Here is a 25,200-nt window from a genome sequence, read left to right on the forward strand (position 1 = left end):
GAAAGAAAAAGGTGCATCTTACATCATACTGTAGTGATGTATCTGTTGCAAACATAGGTGGTTTAAGAAGTGATACATCTCATATGTAGGATGTTTTTGCACAGCACATCTAGTTGATAGTTCAGGGCTTCCAAAAAAAATCATGACTGGAGGGAAGGAAAAACAGCTGTTTTCCTAGACATAAGAAATGAAAACAAACACAATAAAAAAAAAATTGACAATCTATATTTCTTCTAAATAAAGTATACATTACGACAGGAGATATAATAACACTTAAACTGGACACTCAGACCCAGTACCTTGTAAATAGATATAAAACTAAAAAAAAGTGTACATCTCAATTCATGCCATACAAAAGGGAAAAGAAATTAAGATCGTTTCAAGTATACTAATGAACAATCCAGTGTGTAATGAAGTTTAAAGCTAACATTTTCAACATTCGGTGCTGAATTTACACAGAATCCACATATGAACTCTCAGAAGCAGCAGATGAATCCTTGCAGCTTATATTGATTTTTCAAGAGCTACAGGGAATCAGAACTCATTTTCACTAGATGATGGGGTCTCCTCAAAATACTACAGATTTTAGCCAGAAAACAGGAAAAGGGGCAGATTTCAGTTAAACTTTTTCTTGATTCAGAAATGCCACTGCATCATTTCATGTTCCCATTGTGAGTCCTTATGTGAGGGCTCCAGTCAGACTCCCTGCTGGACAGGATCTACTACAGCAGAGCAAATTGTACCACATGCATATAGTTGAGGTATGCTGTGGGAGAGAAAAGCTGTTGGCACACCTGCCAACACTCATCCCTAAGCAGAGCAACTTAACAGACACATCACCCTAAATCATGCATATGGTAGGCCCAAAGTATGGGCATCAGCTTGGACTAGCTATTTGCACATATGCACTGGATGCCTCTGTAGGTACTGGAAATAGCAGGCAGCCCAGCCAGAGCAGTTATCCTCAAAGCTGATTCCAGAACTCCTAACCAAAACGAGAAGATTATTTGCAAAAGTGAGAGTTGATAGGCTTCTATCAGGAGACCCCTGCTGCCAAGAGAGGAACATGAAACATCTGAACTGCAGCCCCTGTGAGATATAGCAGTGCAATTTACACTTAAAAATATGGCTAAAAAAACATACTGTTCTAAAGTGTGGCAGCTTTTTTGAGTAATAATTAAAAAAAAGTTAATGAAAATTCCAGTCTTTCACATGCTTAAAAAAACAAACAAACAAACAACCCCCCCCCCCCTCAAATTTAGGTCTTTTCTCACCTTGAAAAAAAATCTTCAACGTCTTGAAGTAATTGCAGTAAAGATAATTTATGTCACCCCCAGAACTAGTGCCTGACATTGAAAATATTAGTCTTTACTTCCAGCTACTCTGTAACTACTCCCCACAATATCTATAGTACAGTATGACTAGAGGTCCCTTCTCATTTGCTTACAGTAAGGAACTCTGTATACAACCCTACTTTGACTTCCATTAGCTTTGCTACTAATTCTTAATTAGTCATTTCTACTTGAGGAAAGTAAACAGTGTATCAACCTGTATCCCATTCTAGTTTGTCCCACATCTTGGCATACGGTCCACTGCTTTGGTATATACACCTATGTACATATTAGCATTGTCCAAGATACTTTAGTAAGGGTAGCAACCAAAGTATTTTTAGGTCACAACATTTCTTATTCTTATGGCATTATAGCAATAAGTACTTTATACAGCCCACTATATTACTGATTTTTCAAGAGCTTTTTAAACATTAGAACTCAGTAGAATGGTACAAAAAAGACCAATTTCTAAAAATATTTTAAATGTAAACAATATAATTCAGAGTACCAAAGTGACATAATCCTTTGGGAAATGTCAGTCTAAACTACCATTAAGCGCTTTAAGAACAATCCACCAGGACTGTAGGTGAATTCCCATTACAGTGGCTTTAATCAATACATAAACTTGTGTTAATTCCATACATGTGTGCAACTACTCCTGTGTGGGACAGAAAGTATGTCAGCCCACAGGACTGTGTTGTGTTCTCTTGAAGAAAACCACAGCTTGTAAACAGGAAAGTTATAGTCAGTTCTAAGGATATACTTTGGGTAAGGCATTAGCTGTCTACTCCCACTGCAAAGTGAGAGGCATTTGAGATAGACAGATAACACCCAGCGTGAGCATTTTCTTCAAAACTTTGGAAACTAATTTTAAGTCTAAAGCATTTTTGCTTTAACATTGCTTTTTTGTCCCCAATGGTTATGGGCTGGGAAGCCTCTCTGAACTGCATGATTTCTTTTGTAGCAAATATATGTCCTAATGATGTGAAACTATGCAATTACTTTGCTTAATGTCTCTTTTTGTTTATAAAAGAGAACCAGAACTTAGTTTTCCTGAAAATGATGTTCAAACTTTAAATTAATTGGAACATGCAAATCCAAACTGCTGCTTGGAACACACAGGTGTTCCTATGCCAAAACCAGTGTCATAAAGCTTCCTTAAAAGAAAGAAAGAAAAGAAAAAAACTCATCTTGTACTAGGTAGAAGATGTAAAAAACTGTGGAAGGGCTGCCAGCAAGGCCAAGAGACTCACCTCTTTATCATGGCTTTCCTAATAGTAGCAGCACACAACTGACTTGGTTCACAACTGCTGCAGTAAAATTAGTGGTCTGGCTTTTTCATTCCTCTTCTGCTTAGGAAGCCTACAAACAGCAGCAAAAAAACTGAAGGTGTTTGTAGACTCAAGAATACAACCTGCGTTATTCAGCTTACTTTGGGAAGGTTATCTTTGCAACCCTGAGGGCAGATAGCATATATATGTGTATACAGTACATAAAGTTTACACAGTATACGAACTGTTGGTAGAGGCTCTTTCTCTAGCAAAGGGAAGCTTCCCATCTACTAGTGGCACCTAGTCCCAACTTTTAACCAATACAGACTAACAGGTTTTTTTGACCTAGAAGTCATTCTGGTAAGTTCTGTTCCCTCTCTTGGGCCATTCTTCCTCCACCCATTTCAGTAGCACTTTCACGACATCAATCCTCTTATAAAATTTACAGAGCTCAATCAGCTGCTCCACAGTCCTGTCACTATTGCGTAGCAAGAACTCCAAGGTGGGACTCTGTGGCTTCTGTTCAAGGAAACACAATTCATCATAAGTCATCCCCCATTTGCTTGCTAAATTTCTCCAGTTTTTCACTGTTGGGTGACAGGGATCCAGCTTTAGCCTCACAGTGTACAACAAGTCCTCATCATTGAGCATGTCACTGATGGTCGGTGCGCGAAATAAGCACAAGGAGCAGGTGCCATTTTCCTTACAGGCTTTCTTGAGATCTGCAATTAGAACCATTACATGGGGAGAAGTTAGGAGTTACTGTGGTTTCACCATGAACAAGAAGTTAAAAGCGCAAAGGGTTGAAGAATATCACGTTTCTGGGAACCATTTCTGAAACAGTCAGAATATTGATGTTTTCAAATTCATGTTCCAATGTGAATTACTCATGAAATTAACTTTCCAAGACTTCTCTTGACTGTGTCCAAGGTCTATAATCAAAAGGACAATAATTTGAAAATTATTTATCCATTTATAAAAAAGGCATGTTACTTGTACCACTGTGTGAGCTAGAATATTCCTGTGTCTGTGTTTGGGAACTACCTTTCTTCCTGGAAACTGCCATAATTTGCTTATGCCACCACCAACATTATGTGAAGGGACTTGTATTAAAATCTCCTACAGACATGTTGTAGGATAAAGGCAAAGGCTTCACACTCCTGAGCTGCTGCCTTTACAAAAAAAAAAAAAAAAAAAAAAAAGAGAGAGAGATTTGCACCAGGAGTATATCTGCTGACAGCTGCAAACACAGCTAACATCTAGTACTTTAAATGATGATGAAATTAAAGTGTTCCTGTGTTTTTAAAGGTTCTTACAAAAGAAGTTGTCCCTGTTCTATCTAAGAAGCCTACTTTAAATGCATGTTATGGAAAGAAACAAAATACACACTCCTCCATGTCAGAGAAAAATAAGAATACCACACTGCTGGAAGTAGGTGGTGATATGTTCTAAAATTTGCATTAGATATCAGAACTTGCCATTTGGAGGTCTCCCACACACAACAAAATATCTTCCCACTGCTCTTCACAGTGCAGTGCTATCAGACTATATTATATATTAATAACCTGTAAAAGTATGTAGAAACCAGTTCTAGTTCTGTTTCTGATTAAAAAGTAAGGCCTTTAACATTACAGTAGTCTAGGGTACTGTTTCAACGTTTTGGCTGCAGACATGACCTCAACCAGCCCCTTTATGAAGGAAGGGAGCGTCTGACATGTCCAAAGAACAGTAGATAACAAACATAGCCTAGAAGCACTTTACACAACTTCTGCCCTGCAGCCTCATTGTACAGCTAAGTAACTGCTCCTACTTGGAATGAAACTCTTTGAAAAAGGGACATTGCAAGAACAGAACTGCATTAATCACAGTATTGATTAAAAATCAACAACAGGAAACAGTGATGCACAATTTACAAGTGCTGGATCAGCGCTGGTGTAAGAGACTTGAACTATAGCTCTGGGAAAGGCCAAATCAGTCAATGCCACCCTTTCCTACAAATAACAGCATCTGTTAAGGTTACTGTCAGATTGTGTGAAAATTCCAGAAAGACCTTCAGATACCGACTTTTTTACTCTGAATATTAGTCCTTATGAAAGCAACTCAGCTGGCTGTAGCTTTTGTGTGCATTCCGGGTTTAATTTCTAGGGGAAGAACAGGCTATTGTTATTTTTGTAATGTTGCTCATCAGCTTGCTTTTTTAGCAGGCTAAAGACAACTTCTGAGCTTTTCAACAAGTTAGGACATGCAGCTACAACACTGCTGCAGACACATAACTTTATATGAATGCTTAGATTCCCTATTAAAAGAAAAACATGTTCTGGTGACGTCTCTGCTCTCAGGTATTCCACAGGCCTTGCAGCTGTTCTTTAAAGTAAGGTATATATTAGCTATTCTGCTCTTCTTGTGCACCCTGAGCTCTTGCTGAAGTGAGAAAGAAAAATTGTTTGCTTTAGTCATACCAGGATTTAGTTACACAAACAAGGCAAAATGAGTCTAATCCAGTCAAAGTTCTGCATGAGCTCAAAGGGCAGGAGAGCACCCTATCTGAATTTCATCTTATTTTGCTTTGCAAGGGTGCCAGTGTTTTATCCTCCAATAAAAGCAGGGAAGAGGGGGTAAAGAAAACATAGGGCACAATTATAGGTAAACAAAACTAAACCAGCCTGCTTCTTGTCCTATACCATGTGCAGACTATCAAAAGCATTATAAAGAATCCTGCTTTTCTAAGGTGCCCTGTGTTAGATACTGATGAGCAAAATGATGACCTACCCACCTAATTGCATGGTTCTAATGTTACATGATAGGACAAACTTCTTCATTAAGAGGAAATTCTCAGTTGTTCACTGTTGGATTAATCGGGTTCTATATCAGCCATTCCCCTGCTGAGTTTGTACCATATGGGATAAGCCCACACTGCCTACTGCCAGCCTCTATTTTCTACAGATTCCTGTTTACAGATTTTTTTCAAAGGTGGATGTACTAGATGTATTCGGACAGTCTACATGTCTTTTGCATGATCTGCATTATCGATTTAGAACAAAGGGCTAGCTCTAAGTGGCCCTGATGAGCAGATATAGACCATGTCTTGGCAATGAAATGAGCTTCACAAGCATTGATTATCCAGGCAGTTCTAGGTAATGGCAAAAAGCAGTTTTTAAATAAAGCACTTTCAAAGAAAATCTAGGAATAAAATACATAGAATAGTAAAGCTGACTTATTACCTGAAAGTGATTCACCAGTATGATTTTGCGAGTCTTTTTCTTCTGGCTAAAAAGCAGAAAATAAATACAAATCAAAACAAAATATTCAAACATCAGAGTAACTATTTGTCTAATTTACAAGTGACAGAGGATTACTTAGAAGAATCTTCAGCTGCTTGTAAAGTCAGACAGGGAACATATCTGCTATGAGAAATTACCAACAATCTGCAGTCTTTTTAGGCAGCATTTTTGTGTTTTGGCTACTCCTATGACAGAATGGCACTAGTGCTTCAAGCAGTTAGCACTAACCTATTATTTACACTCTCACTAGTTACCATTATATATAAACTTATTTAGAAACAGAAATTAAGAAATTAACAGAAAAAAAGAAGTACACATACTCATGCTTCTCCAGTGAATATAGCAGAAGTCTCAGGTCCTTTAACCTTGGGGCTGCTTCCTGAGGAATCCATGCCAGCAAAGCATGTAATGAAAATACCTCCAGACTTTAAGCTCATTTTTGCTCTAAAATAAGCCTTGTTTAAGTTACCACAAACCTGCCATTTTGGTTGTATCTACTGAACAATGTTATCCCTATTAGTGACATGCTATGGAGTTACATCTTTGGAGTAATTTGCTCTTACTCCCTCCTTCCACTTCCCCACATTTTTCATGTTTTTTTAATCTTCCTTATTTGATTGGTGTTAATTCAACACTGACTGCAGTACTCACTGTTTGAAAAATGATAGTCTGGGCACTTATCAATTATTACAGGGTGACCTCCCAGTACACAGTCATGAAACACTGCTGCTGAACCACAACTATGAGTCAACAGCTCATACTGTAAGCATGAAAAACAGTTTCTTTAAGATTTTTATTTATAAAGTATGTACAAAGCTGTTCAACAATTCACACAATTTGATTTAAAAGATTTTAAAGTGTTTTATAATGAGACCCCCAAGAACTTTACCTGTAACATGAAAGAGTAATGGACTGTTTCACTGATCTAGTTAAAGCGGAGGAGCTTTTTACAGGCTTCTTTACATACATAGGAAGCATTTCTAGACAATGGCCGGACTTGAACATTTCTGCTGGCTCACATCTAACACTCCTGTTTGAAGTAACCATTCCCTCAGTGACTTTTTGCCTGCTAATTAAACCATAATGAAATTACTTAGCAGCTTGAGACTACAACACAGGTTGTAACATTTCAATTCTACCACTATTTGGAGAGGAACACCTAAAAACTGGAAGGACAGCACCTTGATCCTAGAACTGCGGGAAACTGCAGCTGCCCTTACTTTAACTTCAACTGCGGGTGTGGAGCCAGGTGAAATAGCTTTCTTCTATTGAGGATTTAAAGATGAAAGCAGAAGGGGATTTTCCCCTTAGATAACTGCAATAAAGCATTGTTGATTTTAGTATTGCATCATTCTTCCAAAACTATCATAGTATGCCTCTTAGCATCTTGGAGGCTGTTCATGCAAACATGAGCCAACTGTGTAACAATACAGTGTAATAAGATACTCTATTCCTATCTACACCTTCTGTACTAAGAAATCCACTACAAGCAGTTTATAGGCAGTTTCAGGTAACGTGGTGAAGTATCTCCAAAATTAAAGCCTGTCAGGAATGGTAAAATTTGCGTGCTATTTCTCTCTTCCCTGAAAACTGCAGGATCACACATGCAACATCAATTCTTCTCGCAATGACTGGTCTCTGCTCAAGAGAGGTTGAATACTGAACATGCCACCTTTCAACAGGATAACCCTTGCCTTTATCTTCTAGTAGTTTGCTTTTCCACTGGCACCGGATAAGCTTTCTCTGGACAGAGCTTTTTAACTTACAAACTTGACATTCTTGCCATATGAGCATCCTAAGTTTAAGAAAAAATAAATCTGAAAATCCTGATTATAGTCATTGTTTCCATTTCCACTAAATTCTTAAAAGGGAGGAGTATTAAGTCCTGAGGAGCAAATCCCCCAAGAGGTAACATATTGGAAGAGCAGCTGCCCATCACAGCTCAACGCGTTCTTGGTTAACTATGCCTAAGGACAGTGATTAAAATATGCTACAAATAAACAAAAAAAATCAGCTCTTTCCCTTGGTCCACAACTACATGGAGTTAATATGCAGTATTTGCACTATTGCTGACCCAGGCACTGAAAAAATGCCAGGACATTTTAAATCCTCTCTCCAGAAATCTGTTTAAAGAGAAATAAAATCAACCAACCAAAGAAAAATGGGAGAAAACTAGGTATTTTTCGTTTGGTTTGCAATAGCTAAGTTGCTGTGCTGCACTTCAGTAACATCTTCCAGACTTACTGAAGTCATGGAACTTAGAACCATATTATGAAAGCTAATATGCAAGTGCCTTTAAGAAATGTCATTATACACATGTCTTGTGATAAAAACAACAGGAGTGGCTAGTACTGCAAGAAGAAGTACACAGGAAAAAAAAAAAAGCATACTTATCTGTGCCATTCATCATCTTCCAAAACTGGTATTTTACCCATTGGTTATTATCCACTTTTATCAACTCAGATGCACTCAGGCGTATTCAAGATCATTTTCTTGTAATGTAATTGCAATAATGCAATGCACTGTTAGTGCCCATAAAATGCAGCTATTAAACAAGAGTATTTTTTGCCTACAATTAAAATCAAGCCAAGTTCTACAAAATTAATCAAAGCTATAAACCTATGCACAGACTGAAGATAAGCAGAATATTTTCCAGGTCTTTAGACCAATTAACGCCCTAATACACTGAAATATCTGTATAGTCACTCCATCATAACAATTTCAGCAAAAGAGGCATGATCTGACAACAAATGCTTTCTTCTTGATGATGAGAATGATAAGAAGGTTACCTCCATCACCTATAAAATGCATATTAAACCCACATGTTCGTTTCTGGTAAAATACAGATGGGACTCTGGCATAAAGAACTCCATTTCATTCTTTTCACTGGACAATGCTCATTTCTCTTCTCCGAGTTTTCTGCTCAACCCAAAGAGAATCAATAAATTTGGCAAGTAACACTTGTCTGAAAGATGGCAACCATGATGCATGGGGATCACTCAGCATTGCCCACCCTGTGGCAAAGTGAGACTTCACAACCAACAGAGAGCATTTCCACTACAGGAAGAGCAGGGTCCCAAAAATCAAAGCAGAACAAACAGCTTCCTAAGGCAAAACACAAGGAGGCCAAACCCCAGGATTCCTCACTCCATTACTTATTCTCTGTCCCAGCTCTACTTTCAGCCAGAAAAAGGGAGAACATGCATGCCAAAGCCTCACCCCAGTGGCAGCTCTTCTTCAGAGCCTCTGTGCATCAATCAAAACCTATTTAAACTACAAAGCAAATGTTCAGGATTATATAACCTTTGCTTTGCTTTTCTCCACAGGAGCTCACTTCACTGAACCCTGAAAAATGAGGCTATTTCTGGTCTATTTTACTGAAAAATTCCTTGCTCTCTTGAATCAGTTTGAAGAGATCTTAGCTTAAATTCAGATATAAATTTTCCTTACCTGTTGAACTAGGCCAGAATCTGATGCAAGAGTCTTGATGTTCACAGAGGCAATTTCCAACGTAACTTGATCTGTTAGGTATTCATCATCTGAGACAAAAATTGGGAGACATTGGTCTCCCATTCAAATACAAATTTAAATAGTAAGGCTCTCAAACATACCTCACCCATGTCTAACACACAACATTTAACTCCATATCGGTCACTAGGAAATACTGGATTAAAAAAAACCCAAAGCATTAAACTGGCAGCAACTGTAAAAATCACGCAGAACATGACTGTACAAAGAAAAATAATTCTTGCAGAAATCAAATATTATTGTAGCCATTGTTTAAAAAACAACTGCTACACATTTTTTGATGGAAGAGTCACGTTCTTTCATAAAGCTGACCGGGAGTAGAACCAAGAGAATATTAACCAAACCAATACAATCAAAATAGGCTGGAAAAAAAATGTCACAAGTCAATATAACCCTCCTTTTGCTTTGCTTTTTTCATCACACTTATAAAGATCATTATTGAAATATGTACTATACAAGTGTATATTTTTACTTCTGCCCCTTTGTGAATTAGGCTCACCATCTTATTTCTCTCTATTACGCAGGGGGGTTCTGAAGCACTGAAATAATCCATTTCAAACACTGTGTTTACCCCCTGCCTTGGGCGTCCATTGAAAAGGGCAACAACTCCCCAGTACAGAGAAACAGCACAAACTCTGTTCACCTTTCAAGCCTAACTTCAGCTCTCAAAATGGTGTATAAACAATGCATAAGCCTCTTGTGAACCTTGTGCAAACAAATTTCATTCTGCATGATTAATAAGGTCTCTGTTAGCAAACCATTTGCTTAAATCCCATGAGTCAAGTGCTGATGAAACATGAAGGGCAGCTTAACAGAGGTTATATTCCGCACACACACCAGAAGACTCCCTGATGGTGAGTGCCTCTGTAGTATCAGTACATTACTACTTGCTGTTTGTTCATTTAGCAATAAAATCTCATTAAAAAACAGCTATCATCTTTATGAATCGTCAGATAACAAAAAGGAGACATATTTCTTATCTCACTCAAGGAATTGATCTGATTCACATAATTCATTCTTACACTTGCAGGAAAAAAAATAAATAATGATTTTCCTCTTTTTCTTTTTCTATAAGACTGTTGAAATAAAGCCAAATAGTGTTCCATCACCAACAGTTGTAAATGTTTATTGAAGGTGTTTCCCTACTCCCCCCCTCCCAGAGACCAAAAGAAATCTGTCTGAAAATGCAGAACATGGTTATCAAAACTCCATTTAATTCATGTGGAAATACTGCATGTCAAGTTTGTTCTATATTTGACAGAAAGGAGAACTACTGTATAATCAAAACATGAAATAAACATTAAGCCTAATCCTGAAAGATGAAAAGTTCCCTCAACTCAGCTTTAATTCAGAATCAGTAGAGGGTGCTGAGAACTTTAATAAGATAGGTCCTAAAATGGTCCATTAACTAACTGACTAAAAAAAAAAAAAGCCTATGTACTTTTTATTCAAACGTTAAATCTGAAGCAAACAAATTGTATAATATAGAAACAGGCCTGCATATCTGTAACATTTTTTAGCTCCCAGATTCATATTGAGAAGTCTGTATTTTTATAAAAACAAAAATTAATTCTTATTGAGCACACTGAAAGGGCATCCTCTAAGGAACTGTCTAGGACTGATTCAAAGTTTCAAAACGTACAGCAGGGAAAGAAATACTTCTAAAAATCATGTCCAGGAAAAAAAAAAGAAAAAAGAAATTCCAAAAATGAACAGAACATTAAGAAGTATTTGCATCACTTCCTATTCTAAAGAGGAAATGCTAAGCTATATTAGTACTTACATCTTTTTACACATAGCAAGAGGAAGCAGAAACTAAAATTAAAAAAAAAACAAGTCTGCTTCCTTTCTACAGAAAGTGCTGAAATTTCCACTTCCTCTCAGCTTTGCTTTTTCAATTAAATATTGATGGGCGAGTGAAGAGTTAACAGGACTGAAGTTTGTCAATTGATATGCAGAAGAACTGATAGCACAAGAGCTGATGTGCGCAAAGCTGCTGAACAGAGGACTTCACAGGACTAAAATCGTCCACCAACCGATATGCGCAAGGACTGATATGCGGAAGGCTGCGGAATGGCAGCATTAACAAGACCGAAGGAGTCTGCCACCTGGAATCCGCACGGACCCCCACGGAGGGAAGAAGCAATACGGAGGTGTTGGGGTCTTGCCTCGCCAGCAGGGTCCTCCCAGCAGGCAAACAGACAGTCCTGTGATTGTGAAACTCGCAAAAGTCAGCAAAAGCAGTGTTTGCCCAGAGCCCCAGCCGTATAAAAAGAGACTTGGCAGCTAGGAGAGTTTGAGCAGGGACGGGAACATGACCTGACCATCCTCTCCGGCTGGACCGTGAGTATCCCCCCCCTCCCCTTTTCCTGGGACGCTGGGGTAAGGTAACTCCTCGAGGTCGAGAGCCCTCTCACTAGGAGAGTGAACAAGAAAGCTTTCAAGTAGGGATAAGCAGTCCTTCCAATTAATAGTGCAGTAATTGATGGTTTCAGGTTATCCTTTCTAAATTAGTAACTGATGGTTTTGTGTTATCCTTTCTAAATTAGTAATCGCATTATTTTAATGGATGTTACTAATCCAAGAACTTGTGTGAGGAAATAAACATCTTTTTTATTATTATTATATTACTGTCTCAGTTTTTGCTATCGAACCTTCATAGCGTGACAGTGCGACAAATATACTTAAAACATGTAATGTCAGATTTCAAGACTTTGAAAGTATTAACTAGTTAGGAATTATCTAATCCATTTTGAGGGGGACCTAGTGTCATGGGTGAAAGAAAAAAAAATAGGACAGAAAAAAGGCTACAGAAAAATTTCTTTAGTGTTAGTAAACAGTTGTGAAGGAACAAACCATCTGCCTGCAAATAAACAGAAGTTAGCTTATGATTTTAAATTAGTTCTACTTCTCTACTGAGCAGTGTTTCTGAGAATATGCTTATTTTCTGTGGCTGGCTCCCTCAAGCCCCACGAATAACCCTTTAACTTTTAACTCCAGTGTTATATTGCCCACTATCCTCAACAAAAGTTCCCCTCCTGACTAGCTTCTGCCTGGTTTCCCGCATCTCTCCCCCTCGCAGACTCACAGTGCGGCACAGGGTGCAGAACACCCTCCCTGCAGAGCGTGCCCCACCTGAGACCCTACCAGTGCGTCCCCTGGGCAAAAGCCAACAGCGAAGTCTGGGATGCCAAAAAACCCACCCCACAGTCAAGGAAACCGTAAAGGGGATATGCACACTACCCAACTCAGCTTCAGTGTAATACAGAACCTGCACTCGCTCCACTTCCAGTGAGGAGAGGCAGGAACTTGCACAAAAAGTACCTACCTTAAGTGCCTAAGGAAATGGTATTAATATCTGCCCAAAGTAAGAGACAGCATGAAGAGTTAACTAGTTATAGGGCCGGGAATGCGATCAGAGGCAAGAGACCTGGAAGGTATTTCTGGATTATATTTCTGATAACCTGAAGGCACTGGTAACCTCTTCAAAGCCACCTTTTAACATTATTGTGTCTCTAACATCAATTCTCTGAACTCTTTTTTTTGATGGCAGCACCATATTTTCCTTCCAAGGTGAGAAGCAAGATCTTCTGATGATAGCTAGTCATGATTTTTGGACCAAAACTAAACTTTGTCAGGAAATTTCAAAAGTTATGTATACCAAACTGACCATAAAATACAGACACTACATTTAAAAAACAAACACCTGGGGGGGGGGGGGGAAGGGGGGAAGTATTTCAATCTGTTGGATAACACCAACAGCTTTGCATGTAACAACACAGATCTACAACACCTGAACTAATACACAGAATTCACACTACTTACCTTTAGGGACTCCTGTATCTTGGACAGGGTATTTTTCAGTCTGTCACAGAAAGGAAAGACACACAGATTTTTGTTATTTTCAGTGTAATTGTGCTGGAGAAAGAGTGCACAAAATCTGCATAATTATAGTTATATCTTTTAAATTGCTACTAGTTGATCTGTCTACAATCATATACATAGCAATGCGCTTCTTATGTGGGAAGTGAGACACTACTAACACTGCTGATCAGCAGATCACTTAAAATCCAAAAGTAATATGGCTTGCTGCTTTACTACGTTATAACAGTTTGGTGGGGAAGCAGAGAAATTGGGAAAGAAGTTTTGCATTTAACTAGCAAGATACCAATCTAGAAAAGGTAATGCATATCAAGAGGAACAAAGATGATTTCAAAAGCTCTTTTAACAAAGATAAAGCTTTATTAAAATGTTACTGCACTGAAGGAAAAAAAATATTTTCCTTTCTGCTTTGAAATTAAAAAGCTGATTAAGATGCAAAAGAAAACTATTATTACTGAGTTTAAGGAGATAGCTGCTGATTTCCAGGCATCCGTGTTATAACTTGCTATTAGACCTAAACATCCACCTCCTTCCCTATGACTCCTACCCTTATGTAAAAGTAAGAGAGGCTTTTATAGAAGCTCTTAGCCAAACAGACTAAAGATCTCTTAATTTGCTGTGTGTGGGGGCAGGTGAAATTTCATTTGTCTTAAACAGGCACAGAAACTTTTCTCCACCTTTTAAAAGCTCCCCTTAGCAAGAGCACGGTTTTTAGTTTAGTCAATCCACAAAAACAGTCACAAAAGTCTCTACCTTTTATTACAGCCTGCTAACACAAATGCGTGTACACAGGCTGTAATAACAGATCCCAGAGAAGATCAGTATTTAAAGGACTTATCACATTTTCTAAGTTTTTTTGCTGACTCCTTTTCGCAAAACTTCAGAATGGGAAGAAAACATCAGTGGAAAGCAATAGCTTGCTCACTTGCCATCCATAAAATAAACCAACGTATTTTAATCTATTTACATAACTACATTAGACAACAGTCTTCCCTGGGCTACACAACACTGTTATTTTCCTCTATAGTAAACAATCCATAGCAACATTAAAAATAAAAACTCTTAAAAGACTTCACAGAATGTTATATTCCATTTACCTGATACACGTCTTGTCTCAGCAGAAGACTGGCATGCTTAGTATCCTAAGACACAAAAACTTGTTGTAAAGGGTGTGCCAGCAAGCCCAGGAGAACCCCGTTTGTTCTCTCACTAGGTTCACCCTGTGTCTTTTGTAAGGCACTTGTTTTTGGTCACATCTTTCTATCACCTTATCTCATCAGAGAAAATAGGTACAGGAAGGAATAACAACTGAATACAATTGACATTTTAAGTTCTGTTTTAAGTTGGTTTTCTTATCCCTCCAACCCATACAGACAGAAGAATCTCAGTGCCAGTCTTTCCTCTAATTATTTTATTATATATATATTAAAAAAAAAATACAGTGGTGAAAGAGTAAATAATTAGCTAGATGGGCCTATTCCTATAGTAGAAAATAATTTGTCAAGTAAACATATTGTTGATATATAAATCAAAGGCACCATAAAAAATACTGTAACAATGCTTCCTTCCTGTCTAACCCATGGCTTAGTTGATAACATCCAATTCAGTACCTATCAACAATTTTATTTCCAAGTTAATTGTGGAAGGTTAGTAAATTAAGTTTTAGTTGCACAATAATTGGTGTGTGTGTGTGTGTGTGTGTGTGTGTGTATATGCATGGTTTGGATTAATAACATTATTGAATGTTTTAGCTCAATTCTGCATTACATAACTGTAGAGAGCTATAAAGATTATAAGTGTGTTAGAACAGAGACACATACCATTGTTAAGGAAAGAGTGCTCGGGTCTGTATCCTCTACTGGCTCTTTTGCTGCGTGATCTGCTGGAAATGAATAAGTTTTATCACTTTATAATCCGCAAAATATTTCTGTCTAGCAACTCATATTCTGCCTCTGTGTCTGATCAAGATAAAGCACAACTATACAGCCATTACATGCATTAGGTCAAGTTTCATTTACACAAGAAAATATGACAAACTAGAAAATGTCAGGGATACTAACTAGCCAATAGATGAGAAACTGCATGCAACAAGGAAATCCAACTCCGAGCTGATAAAAGATAGACTTAAATGAAAATTCTAATTAAAAAAAACAAAACACAAAACAATTCAACAATAAAGAATGAAATCAGCAAATCAGCTAAAAAATAAGTCTTTTCTCCAAATAGCAGCACTCCATTTTTCCTTAAAGCAATAATTCAAACAGTAAATATATCCACTGCAACAAAAAATATTAAAATAAACAGCACATTGCAGTACAAACTGCTAAACATTAATTATTTGCACAATAGAATCATAAACTTATATTAACATCAAAAGGATATGAGAACAAATCTTCAAAGCCCTTTCAGATGAGTCATTAAATGTCATCCCTTCTGCACTGATGGCTAACTAATAGTTGAACACTGACCAGAATTACAGAGAATCTGAAACAAATCTCATACATAAGCCAGGATTCACAGCACCCTCCTTAAATTTCATGTCTTCATGCCATTTCCACGAGGAGGATCTCTTCTGCTGGTAAGTATCATTTTCTTGAAAATTATGAAAAGCATTTTAAATGATGTAATAGCATTAGCTTTTTTGTCACTGTCATTCTAATAGTCCTCATACTTACCACAAGAATGCATTAAATGCTCTTTCTGCCTCGACCAGAAGAGGGTGGTAGAAATAAATATGAGGTGATTATCTTCCAAATACAGAAGTCAGTGCATTTTAGAACACACTTAGTCCCAAAAATGAATTACAAAATTCACAATATAAACACTGATGCCCAAATAGCAGTGAAGTTGCACAGACGCTATTATAACCAACTGAAATTTAGCTTTTTTTTTTTTTTTTAAAACTTTTGGGCCTACTCCTACTAAATCAACTCAAAACAATAGTGACAAGCTAAAGCATCACTGTACCAGGAAACAGGCCTAAAAATAAAAAATGTAGCCGTGAAGGGATGGAAAAAGCTCCAGGGTTCCCCGATGCAGCCCCAGCAGCAGCAGTTCCTGGCTGTGGAGGCCGGTGCCTGGCCCCCTCTTTGCCCAGAGCAGAAATTATAGGAAACATCATTCTGAGCACTAGCACCCGCAAGAAGACCATACACGTTTTCCAGGCAGGTCACACATAGCCAGAGGGATCAGTCCTACAAGGCTTGAGCACATCCCACGCACACAGACTCCACAGAGGTTTTTAAATGGGAGAGGTCTAAGAAATTTCAGGTGAGCACATTCACACTGCAGTACAGAGTTTGGAAACACATATACAGAAGAGCACCCAACCCAAAGCACAACAAAACCATATCATTTTAACAGAAGACCTTTCTGGTGAGTTTTAAATCCTTGCTCCAGAAACATGGTTTTAACAGAATGTCCTAAAGAAAGCCTGCCCTGACAGCAAGAGACAGCAAAAACTACCATAAACTCCTCAACTCAAATGCAGAGTGGGATACAAGAAAAGACTATAAACTAGAGTAGTCATTGCCAAAGAGTAGGACCAAAAATGGAGAATGCACATGGGAACTGTAACTGGGAGCTGCGAAGGAACTGAAAGGGGAATTTGGGCAGAGAGCGCCACTAGCTAATTGCAGAGCCCACCCTGTGAAGGAAAGCTATAAAAGCAGCACATACTGGGAGCCAGGGAAAAAGGGTTGGAAAGACAGCTGAGACCAGGAACCAAGGATGAAGAAAGGGGAGCTGGCCTATTTGGCAGGAAAAGAAACCCCGAAACCAGAACTAGAAGTTGATAAAATAGAAACAGCAGTGCTGAACAAGGGCTTGAGTGATGCAAAATGGGCCTGGCTGGACCAGAAGCGAGCAAGCAGGAAGGCTGATGGCAGATCTATCAGGGATGGAGAGCGTGAGAGCTGGGAGTCAGAGAGAGTGAAATGCTTGAGGAGGAAGACTGGGATTGTGGCGAGATGGTCCAGGTAAGAAAAGTCAGGAGAGGAGAAATTAGGACTACTGGAAAGGACACTGAGGAGCTCTGGGGTGGAGGGGGATGATAAGAGAAAAGGAAAGGGGGAGGAAGCATGGCCCAGGGGCTGGACCCTCTAAAGGCACAGGCTCATTTCCCCATGCTGTCAAAAACTTCCTATGCAGCTGACCGACTAGTCTCACGCTCTGTGCCTCACATGATCATTTGAAAAAAGGAATACTGCTTTCTCCATGAGCATATTAAGAAAATGAGTGGCAGAAATTATGAGCAAAAATATGGACATACCTAGGTTAAAGAATAGGCTGCAAAGAAAAGCCACCGGCAGGGAAGAAACAGGACTGGGGCTAGGGGAGGAACAGGCTGGAGGTGACATGCCAAAGGGAAAAACCTTGACAAGAAGAGGCAGAAGGCTGTCTACTCTCAAAGCCCACAGATCCCGAGTTTCACCATTTCTCCACTATCAGCAAAGACCCAACAAACCCAGTGGCAAAGCACGCAACTCAATTCCCTTTAGTGCCACTCTCCACTGAGGATCGTAATCTATCACTGCCATTAGTTATCACTTCAGGAGAAGTTTCAAATCTTGTTTTGAACCACAGAAGTATCAATATGCAACAACTTGCTGGACTTTCTAGGTAATGTCATTGAATAACTCCACAGTCAGTCAAATGGAAGTAGCACAATACCTAACCTTACAAAAATAACTCTAGAGTTTGTTTCAATATCTAGTTAGAATTAACTTTTGATTTTTCTTCTGATTAGCTCTTTAGAACTGTTTGACCACCTCCCATGTATTCTGAATTCATCTCTGACCAAGTATTTATAGCAAAATAGCAACAAATCAACATTTAGCAACATACAGCAACATACCAACTAGTTAACAGAAATATTAAATAATTGACATCTTGTCATCAGTTTATTCCAGAAGCCTTATGGCTGTAGAGATTCTTGCCTGGTGAAAAAAATAATAAGAAAATCTTTCTTTGGCCCTTGTAAGGGGAGCCTTAATGTAGATAAAAGCAGGACCCTCAAATGGTCCATGCCCTAGTGAGTCTTGGGGGCTACTGCAGCTATGGTAAAGGCTCCATCCTCTGTCTGCTATTACACCTCCAACATGTGGCCAAGGCACATTGCAGTATTGGTACTTTCCACAATCCAGAGGGAAGCACGGAACAAGCGGGAGCAGCTTGGAGTAGGCAGCTATTTGGAACAAGGACTTGACAGATCCCGGAGCGACCCCACAAGCAGAGATGGGGCACAGGGAGGTAGCTGTAATTGACTCCTGCTTTCCAGATCTCCCACAGAAACAGTAACTGTGAATCAGTGACTGCACATATTTCTTGCTTAGTACTCATTTCATAAAATATTACTTAAAGACTATCTTTCTTTCCCTATACCTCAATTTCTTCCCTCTTGTTATTCTAGTTCTTTATGAAGAGCAGTAATTTCCCTGTTTTTTTACACTGCAGAGCACTACCAACTCCCAACATTTTCTGCAGGTGGCATGTATGCATATGAATATTTGTACCTGAATATAAAGGTTCCATGTACCAGCTGTGAATGATTCACCATGGTCTTGCTGAACACTGATAGTTGGCATAATATTTAATTGTGAATAAGGCAATTAAAATGCCATGCCCCCCCCCCTTTCCCACACACATCTCCCAAAACATTCTGCAACTCATTTCATATAGCTGGATTCAAGTGCTTTTCCAAACAGCAGGATGGGAAAGTTCTCTGTTTATCTCAAACTGAAAACATCCAGTTTTGCACGTTTAAAGGCTGAAAAAATATTTAATATCATCCGACTGATGATGCAGACCATATGATTTCACAGTTACTGTGACACACAGCTTGATAACATCATTTTCTAGGATCCCCCACCACCACCAAAACACTCCCAACTGATAGCATGCCACCACTGGCCTACGTTTACTTCCTCACATTTCTGCCAGGAATCACATGCGAATTGACCCAGGTTCAATAGCTGCTCCCAAGGCTCCTTTTAGCAGCCCAGCACTTGCACGCTGGCTGCCCAGGAGTCCTTGTGGCTCTTCTCCCTGAGCCTGGCCAGTATCACGAGGCTGTGACAGGAGCATCAGGCTTGGGCTCATCAGCACAGTTTCTCCCTGCTCAACTCTGCTGCTCTAATGGGGAAGCAGGGCCGTGCACTTACCGGTGTAAACATGGCTTGAACATTGCCCATTTATATACATACACACACACACATTCAAATTCCCAGTCCTGCATCTGTCCTTCATCCTCACATGGGAAGGAAGCTGGAAGGTGCATTTCAGAGAACTCAGAATATGTGGCCTTTAGGCAGGAGGAGGTTCACCACACACCGTGCAGCAGTCGGTATTCCCCTCTCTCACAGCCTCTTCCCTGAAACACACCCCTGAGGCCTTAAGTGAAGCACATAAGGCCTACCTTCGTTATGTAATTCCACCATATGCATTTAAGACCTGCTTCATGCCAAGGCAGGGCATTCACACCAATGGCACAACTTAGTACAGCTCAAAGGGATCACGCCAATACACATGTTAATACAGACAGACCCTTTGATTAAAACCAAAAACTGGTACTTTGATCAGAGGCACATGAGTTGCAGATTTGAATATGAGGAGGAAATAGAGTAAGTTGTATTACAATTCTCTGAAAAACGAGTCCTTTGATAAATCTAAAACTAAGTCTTTCAGTGCTTGAGTATTTTTCTGTTTATTGTTAAATACTCAAAACCTATCACTGCCTGAGCAGACTGGCACACCTGATACTAGGTGCTCAAATTCTCGTGGGCCATTAGCTGTGTAAATTAGACAGCGTTGGCTTCCTGACCACTTAAAGTCTAGGATTAAAAAAAAAGAAAAGAAAGAAAAGAAAAAAAAATAAAGCCTTTTCGAAACGCTGTTAGCAAGTACAACCTAACTAATACGCTGAACACCGTCGCGGGCTTGACAAGACAAGTCGCACTAAATCGCACCAGCGGAGCACGTGATAAATTACTGCCAAGCTTAATGGGGGGGGGGACAGCTAATAACCCCCCCGAGGCTCGCCGGGCCACCCCGGCGGAGGAGCGGGCAGGGGGCGGCGGCGGCAGCCTCCTCACCTGGGGGCGGCGGGTCCCGCGGAGCGGCCATGGGGCGGGCGGCGGCGGGTCGCGGGGCGAGGAGCGGCGGCGCCGCCGACGTGCCCGGAACCGCCGCCGCCGCCGCCGCCACCTCCTCTCTTCTCTTCTCCTCCCCTCCCCTCCCCTCTCTTCCTTCCTCCCTCCCTCCCTCCCTCCGCCGCGTCGCGCCGCGCCGCCCCTTCCTGGCGCGGCCCCCAGGTAGGGACGGGCGGGCGGGCAGGGCCGGTTCGGATGCGGGCGAGGCTTCAAGCTGCCTCCCCGCGCGGCTCGCGGGCGCTGCAGCTGCAGGGCGGCGCTCAGAAGCTGCGCTCGTTTTCTTCGAGAGACACTTAAAGTCCATCCTCTTGTACCGGCGGCGTTTGCAAGGCCGTGGTGGTGACACATCTTTTTACGTAGTTGCTCGAGTTCCCCGTTGTTCCCACCGACCCGGTCGCTACCAGACTATCTCACTCAAGGTTCCGATGCGCTCAAAGCAATACGGATTTTTTCAGGGGGTCCACGCAAGGAATCAATTTCTAAGTAAGAAATAGCATGTATTGTTATTTAGTATACAGATACATGCAAAAGAAACCAGCATAACTGAGTTAGGTTATTTTACCACTATAGTCTGCTATGTTTGTGCATTAGCTACAGCCCTCTTTCATTAACGAGGTTACTCTATAGCCAAATTCTGCTCTATTGCAAGGGGAGAGTTCCAGTTTAGCAGACTGATTTGCACTAGTGTAACTGAAAGCAGCCTTTGGCCCATGAGGTGTTAAAATTGTGTGCTTTTGCATAGTTTATTTTCCATATCTCATGCATTTTACAAATCTAAAAATCAGTGATAAAGATTAAATTGGTCTTGTTTTCAGAATTAGATTAAATACAGTGGCTCATTCCATTATCTGGCTTTTCACTCATATCTAGAATTTGAGTGTTTAGTGTTTTTAGACAGCCTTATTTCTCCTGAGATAAATGGAGGATTTGCCACTGAGTTACACACACACACAATCTCCACAACACAGCTACCAGGTCACTAATATTTCTGTCATTCATAATGGGTAAAAAAAGAGAGGAGAAGTATTTTTGTCGGGCTCATAAATTTGAGTCAGGCTGTTCACGGTACAGGTCAACTCTAATGGCTTGCATATTACCACTGAAACTCAGTCCCAGCAAATGGAGCCATTTCATAGCTTAAAAGGGCAACCTTGAGTCTAATTGGAAATAAACTTGCTGATTCTGGATGCTTCCCTGGAAGCATAGAGGCACAGTGTTTCTGATGATGGATAATCAGGCTGAGATTCAGAGGGAAAAGAAAATGTACTCCTACTAACACAGATCTACTCAAATACTGGAGTAAGAACTGGAGCTTCTGCTAGAAATGTAATGAACCATAAAGCCATGGTAGAGCTAAGAATTTTCTGGATTTCAAACTTGCCTAATTTATGCTTCAATAAAACAAATGCCATGTCTGGCCTGAGGACCTGCCTGTAAACACTGCCTCTGTGCATGGTTTGAAGACTAAGGTTTTAACCTCAGAGATAGATACAGTTAGTGACTACAAAAATATTGGATAAATATATGCATGATCTATATAAAATGTATCCATTAAGGTCCTTCAAAATATCCCTAGGGTATTGGTGTTGAAGGCTAAGGTGGGTTTGACCATCAATGTGGCATTTACTCTTCCCATAATTTACACCCTAAAATCTTCCTATAGTAGGATTCAAAAATAATTTTAGTAAACAATAACAAAATAATTTTAGCAGAACAACTCTTGTGCCAGCAGCTGAAACTGGTTAATTTTGTTAAAAATCATGTATTTTTAAAAGTGTATCTGTAAATCACATTAATTTTTAAATTTCAAATAGAATTTTTTAATTTTTAGCACATTATTCTTAAAGTACCCTTTAAAATAATGGAATTTAATAACAAAGAGGTCAATATTCTAGATAACATTACTGGCTCAAAACTTAGGTTAGTCATCATAATTTAACAATTTATTCTTAGTACTTAATTGGAGGATTCGGCAATTACATGCAAATATCTCTACTGTACTGTAAACAGTACAAATTAATTTGGCTTTTACATGCCTGTTCTTGTATCATACTTTAATGAGAAATACAGAAATCACTGTTTGTTACTTACTTAACTGATCAGTCAAGAAAAACAGAAATTATTTTGGCAAAACTAATTATAATTTTATCATAAAAATTAAACACCAGAATTAGATAAGTTTAAACAATGGAATTATCTAAAACAGTGTATTAACTCTCTAATCAAATTTCTACACTTAAGTGCAATTTGTATCTTATATTGCCACAACCCTGCAAGCAGCTAATTCAGTGTTAACTGAGGATAATTTGAAGAGTTCATGATTTTGTAGATTTATGCTTGAATCCAGACCAAACATTTTCAAATAATGTTTTTAAAAACCAAGGACACACTTGCCTCTTCTTGTCCCCTCCCTGGCCCCATCCAGAAAAGACTACCTTTCAGCGCAGAGGCAGTTCCCAGAGAGTTACAAATTATCCGGTAATACACAGCCAGTTACTTCACTGTTTGAACTAACAATTGACCCATAGTCAGGAAGGGGCTTCCCGGCATCTGAACAAAAGGCTGCAAATTAGACCTTTTTTCACCCATGGACAACATAGTCTTGTCCAGCAAAATATTACTGCTAACTCTCTACAAAGTGACATTAAATATTATTCTAACTGATCATCTAAAGCTTTTTCCCGGGGAAATAAAGGAGAACAACTGTTCCAGATGACAAATGCCACTTTGACTAACGTGGTGGAACAACAGCCTTCCCCTCACAGGCAGCAGTTGCTGATAATCATGGTAACTGTTTACCTGCCAGTGTCATTTAAAAAACTTGTTTTTATTTTCTCATTCTTTTGCTATACACATTTTAAACATCTTTATTTAAGAAAGTTCTTTCTTATTTGGAAAAATACTTCTCTGTTTCAACATCAACTCTTGAGCGCTCATGTATTTCAGCAGAGTTAGAAGATATGTCCCTGTATTTCCTTTCTCAGGTATTCCTCTATAGCTTCCAAATGTTGGCAGCTTCAGTATGTTGCTAAACCAGTTCTTTAAAATTCTGAGAATGTTTTGGGGTAGGAATAATTAACCAGCAGCTTAAAAATTAAATTACTTTCTTTGCTGATAATTATATTGGTTTGTTCTTTCACACCTTTACAGGAGTGTCATGGTTTAGACATTCATTTGACAGAAACAAAATAAAAAAAATGGAGAAAATGTAAGAAATGATACACACCTAGACCATCCCATGTAAGCCTGGGGACAGTCTGTCTGACAGGACTGCATGATCAGGGAATGCTCCCACCACGCCAGGGGCTGTGCTATAAGTGTCTAAGGCAAACAAGAAGCTCCATGAGCCACAGAAACAATAACCTTTTGCTTTTTCTGGATTGGCATATTGAAACTGAGCCTAATATGGTTGGCTTCAGGCTGCAGTTTATCCTTCTGTGGGAGCATTAGTGGGCTGTCCCTGCCTGGCTGCTTGTTTTCATAAAGTATGCAACAGTTTAGCTGAGACCTCTACCTTACCACAAAATTTGTTGACAGATAAGCACATGCACACAGAGTGCAAATGAATAAATCTTGGATCTTTTGGAAACCAGACTAATTATGTTGATCTGTACCTGCTATATTCAGAAGTTTAACAGTAGAGTCATTTCTTTGTTAGTATTTCTTCTTCAAAAATCATAGGTGCTAAAGGGACCACAGTAAGACATCAGAGGCTATTTTTCTTCTGTACTCTAGCATCAGAGTAGGAGCTGCAGTCACACACTACACAGTGCAGTTTGTTAATATTCAACAATAGCACACATACAAAACAGGAATCAGGAATTCAGGTATATAACTAAAATTTGTAATTAATTTTTCACCACCTACAAAAATTTTTTTAATGTATCCCCTCTTTATACTTTGCTATTCTTTATTTTTACTGCATTCCATCTTTTTTCTTCCTTGTTTTTATTTGTTGTGAAGATCTTACTGTATGCAATTTTCATATTAAAATTTTTCCCTTTTTTCACTGTAATGAATTTGACCTGTTGTCTTTCTATTTACAGGCCACAGTTCTTTTCACATGTCTGGTTGCCTAGACATCCATAGGTATCTTTCAAAAGTAATTTGTAACAGTTGCCTCAGACTTGAGAGTATATTGTGGTTTTAAGTAGGTGAGACCACCACATTATGTGAAGCATGACTTGCGAGGAAACATAGTAACTTTTAATAGGACTAATGACATAGTGGAAAAAATAGACAAGTTTCTGTGTTTGCAAGCTCTTCAGTTTAAGAGGCCTAAAAACCACAGAACTCGGGTGCTCCAAAACAAGTCTGTTGACTCGCAGAGGAATTTGTGACGTATTGATTCTTATGGTTTACTCTGCTAACTTTAGAAAGGAGTCATTCAAATGCTAATTTGGAAAAATAAATAAAGGCAAAAGTTTCAAGGGCAAAAATTTTCCAGAAATCCACGTGTTTGAGATTACTGAAATCTAGTTCATGAACTTGGCAAAGCAGTTGTGATTTATCAAGTTTCTCCTAAAGTGAAATGTGAAGCCACCCATTTATGTTTTGCTTGACTGGTTGCTTAAATTCATCTGTAAGAATTTCTAAGATATATTTTTACATGGCTGCTGATCACAGATCCTGAATTCTATGTACAGTCAGAGTGCATGAGCTGGATTCTGGCAAATAAAAGCTGACCACAATGCACTAATGGAGCTACTACAAGTAAAGCAGCAAGACTTAACAGTTTCAATTCCTGCTGTGCCCTCCC

At 39.2% G+C, this 25,200-nt stretch overlaps 1 protein-coding gene across 2 annotated transcripts; it reads right to left on the reverse strand.

Moving 5' to 3' along the window:
• Positions 1-205: 205 nt before the first annotated feature.
• On the reverse strand, positions 206-20,447 carry EDARADD (EDAR associated via death domain). Of its 2 annotated transcripts, none has more exons than XM_067293368.1 (7): positions 20,385-20,447; positions 15,114-15,175; positions 14,391-14,435; positions 13,237-13,276; positions 9,334-9,422; positions 5,824-5,869; positions 206-3,324 (listed from the first exon to the last, which is right to left on the reverse strand). In XM_067293368.1, the coding sequence occupies exons 1-7, from the start codon at positions 20,413-20,415 to the stop codon at positions 2,948-2,950; spliced, it is 690 nt and encodes a 229-aa protein (XP_067149469.1). In that variant the 5' UTR covers positions 20,416-20,447; the 3' UTR covers positions 206-2,947. The 2 variants fall into 2 exon arrangements, with proteins under 2 accessions (XP_067149469.1, XP_067149470.1); XM_067293369.1 differs by having other exon boundaries at positions 15,114-15,172; positions 20,385-20,445.
• Positions 20,448-25,200: the final 4,753 nt, after the last annotated feature.

Source organism: Apteryx mantelli, chromosome 3, assembly GCF_036417845.1.
Source record: "Apteryx mantelli isolate bAptMan1 chromosome 3, bAptMan1.hap1, whole genome shotgun sequence".
NCBI lineage: Eukaryota > Metazoa > Chordata > Aves > Apterygiformes > Apterygidae > Apteryx > Apteryx mantelli.

What these genes read in the sequence shown, in the direction of transcription:
- EDARADD (XM_067293368.1), bottom strand. Translation starts at nt 20,415, where the DNA reads ATGGCCGCTCCGCGGGACCCGCCGCCCCCAG. An exon ending in GCACTCTTTCCTTAACAATG is followed by an intron (nt 14,436 to 15,113) that starts GTATGTGTCTCT and finishes TTTGTGTCTTAG; the next exon opens with GATACTAAGCATGCCAGTCT. An exon ending in TGAGACAAGACGTGTATCAG is followed by an intron (nt 13,277 to 14,390) that starts GTAAATGGAATA and finishes TTTCTGTGACAG; the next exon opens with ACTGAAAAATACCCTGTCCA.